The sequence below is a fragment of the Capsicum annuum genome, chromosome 6 (genome assembly GCF_002878395.1).
Source record: "Capsicum annuum cultivar UCD-10X-F1 chromosome 6, UCD10Xv1.1, whole genome shotgun sequence".
Taxonomy (NCBI): domain Eukaryota; kingdom Viridiplantae; phylum Streptophyta; class Magnoliopsida; order Solanales; family Solanaceae; genus Capsicum; species Capsicum annuum.
Window position 1 is genome coordinate 52026897 of NC_061116.1, and position 1064 is coordinate 52027960.

Sequence of the window (1064 nt, forward strand, 5' to 3'; positions counted from 1 at the left end):
AGAGGATTGCCGAGCTTCACGATTGTAAGGTAGCAACTTCTTCTGTTAAGCACTAGTGCCTGTTGTATATCAGTTACTTATAGGGCATAAATGTTTTATGTTGCAGTTGCTTTTGGTTGATAAAAAAATTTCAAACCCGAAGGAGTTGGTAAAAATTTTGGTCAATGCAGTAAAGGAGAAGTACCTGGTTTTGATAATCGCAGAGAGCATTGAATAGGACACTCTGGCACCCATGATTAGGAAGAAACTCAGGGGTGTCCTAAAGGTAGCTGCAATAAAAGCTCCATCTTTCGAGGAGCGCAAGAGTCATTGCTTAGATGACATCTCTATCTTGACTGGAGGTAGTGGTATACGCACAGTAAAACAGAAATTGTTAGTTTCTTATATCTGCTACCTCATTTCTTTTAGTCTCTCATTATTGTCGCTGTAATGGTTTTTCAAAGAGATGGTATGGATTATCAAGAAACTTTTTCTTAAGCTTATCATTGCTTATTTATGAATTTTACATTGTTTTTTACTATCCACATATTTAACTCATCATGTCTCTGCAGGAACTGTGATCAGAGATGACATGGGATTGACTCTTGAAAATGCCCTCAAGGACTTGTTGGGCAGTACTTCAAAGGTGGTCATTACTAAGGACTCTACACTGATAGTTATTGATGGAAGTACTCGAATGACTGTTTCAAAGAGGGTTACTCAGATACAAAATCTTGTTGAGGTGTGTCATCTATGGTTACATTTGATATATTCACAAGTTTCAAGGACGGAATTAGACGTAGTGTCAACGCTAACCAACAGACATAAATACCTCGTCAAATATGCAACTTGATATGCTAAAGGCCTAAGCTATTGTGTTAGGGGAACTGGAGCACTCAGAGGAGTGTTGGGATTTTAGCTATTGTAGACGTTTTAAGGTAGAAGAGGTTAGACAAGCTGTCCGCAAGATGCGAAGGGGTAGGGCGACGGGGCCGGATGAGATACCGGTGGAGTTTTGGAAGTTCGTTGGAGAGGCTGGTGTAAGGTGGTTGACTGGATTGTTTAATGAAATCTTCAGGACGGCA

The 1064-nt window shown here is 40.0% G+C and overlaps 1 protein-coding gene across 1 annotated transcript in view; it reads left to right on the forward strand.

The window, feature by feature from the left end:
- Positions 1 to 232: 232 nt before the first annotated feature.
- Positions 233 to 1064, forward strand: part of LOC124899486 (chaperonin 60 subunit beta 4, chloroplastic-like) — a 5292-nt gene continuing 4460 nt past the window's right edge. The window contains exons 1-2 of the mRNA XM_047414379.1: positions 233 to 341; positions 552 to 721. Of these exons, the coding sequence (XP_047270335.1) occupies positions 233 to 341; positions 552 to 721 (279 nt within the window). The remainder of the gene's footprint in view (positions 342 to 551; positions 722 to 1064) is intronic.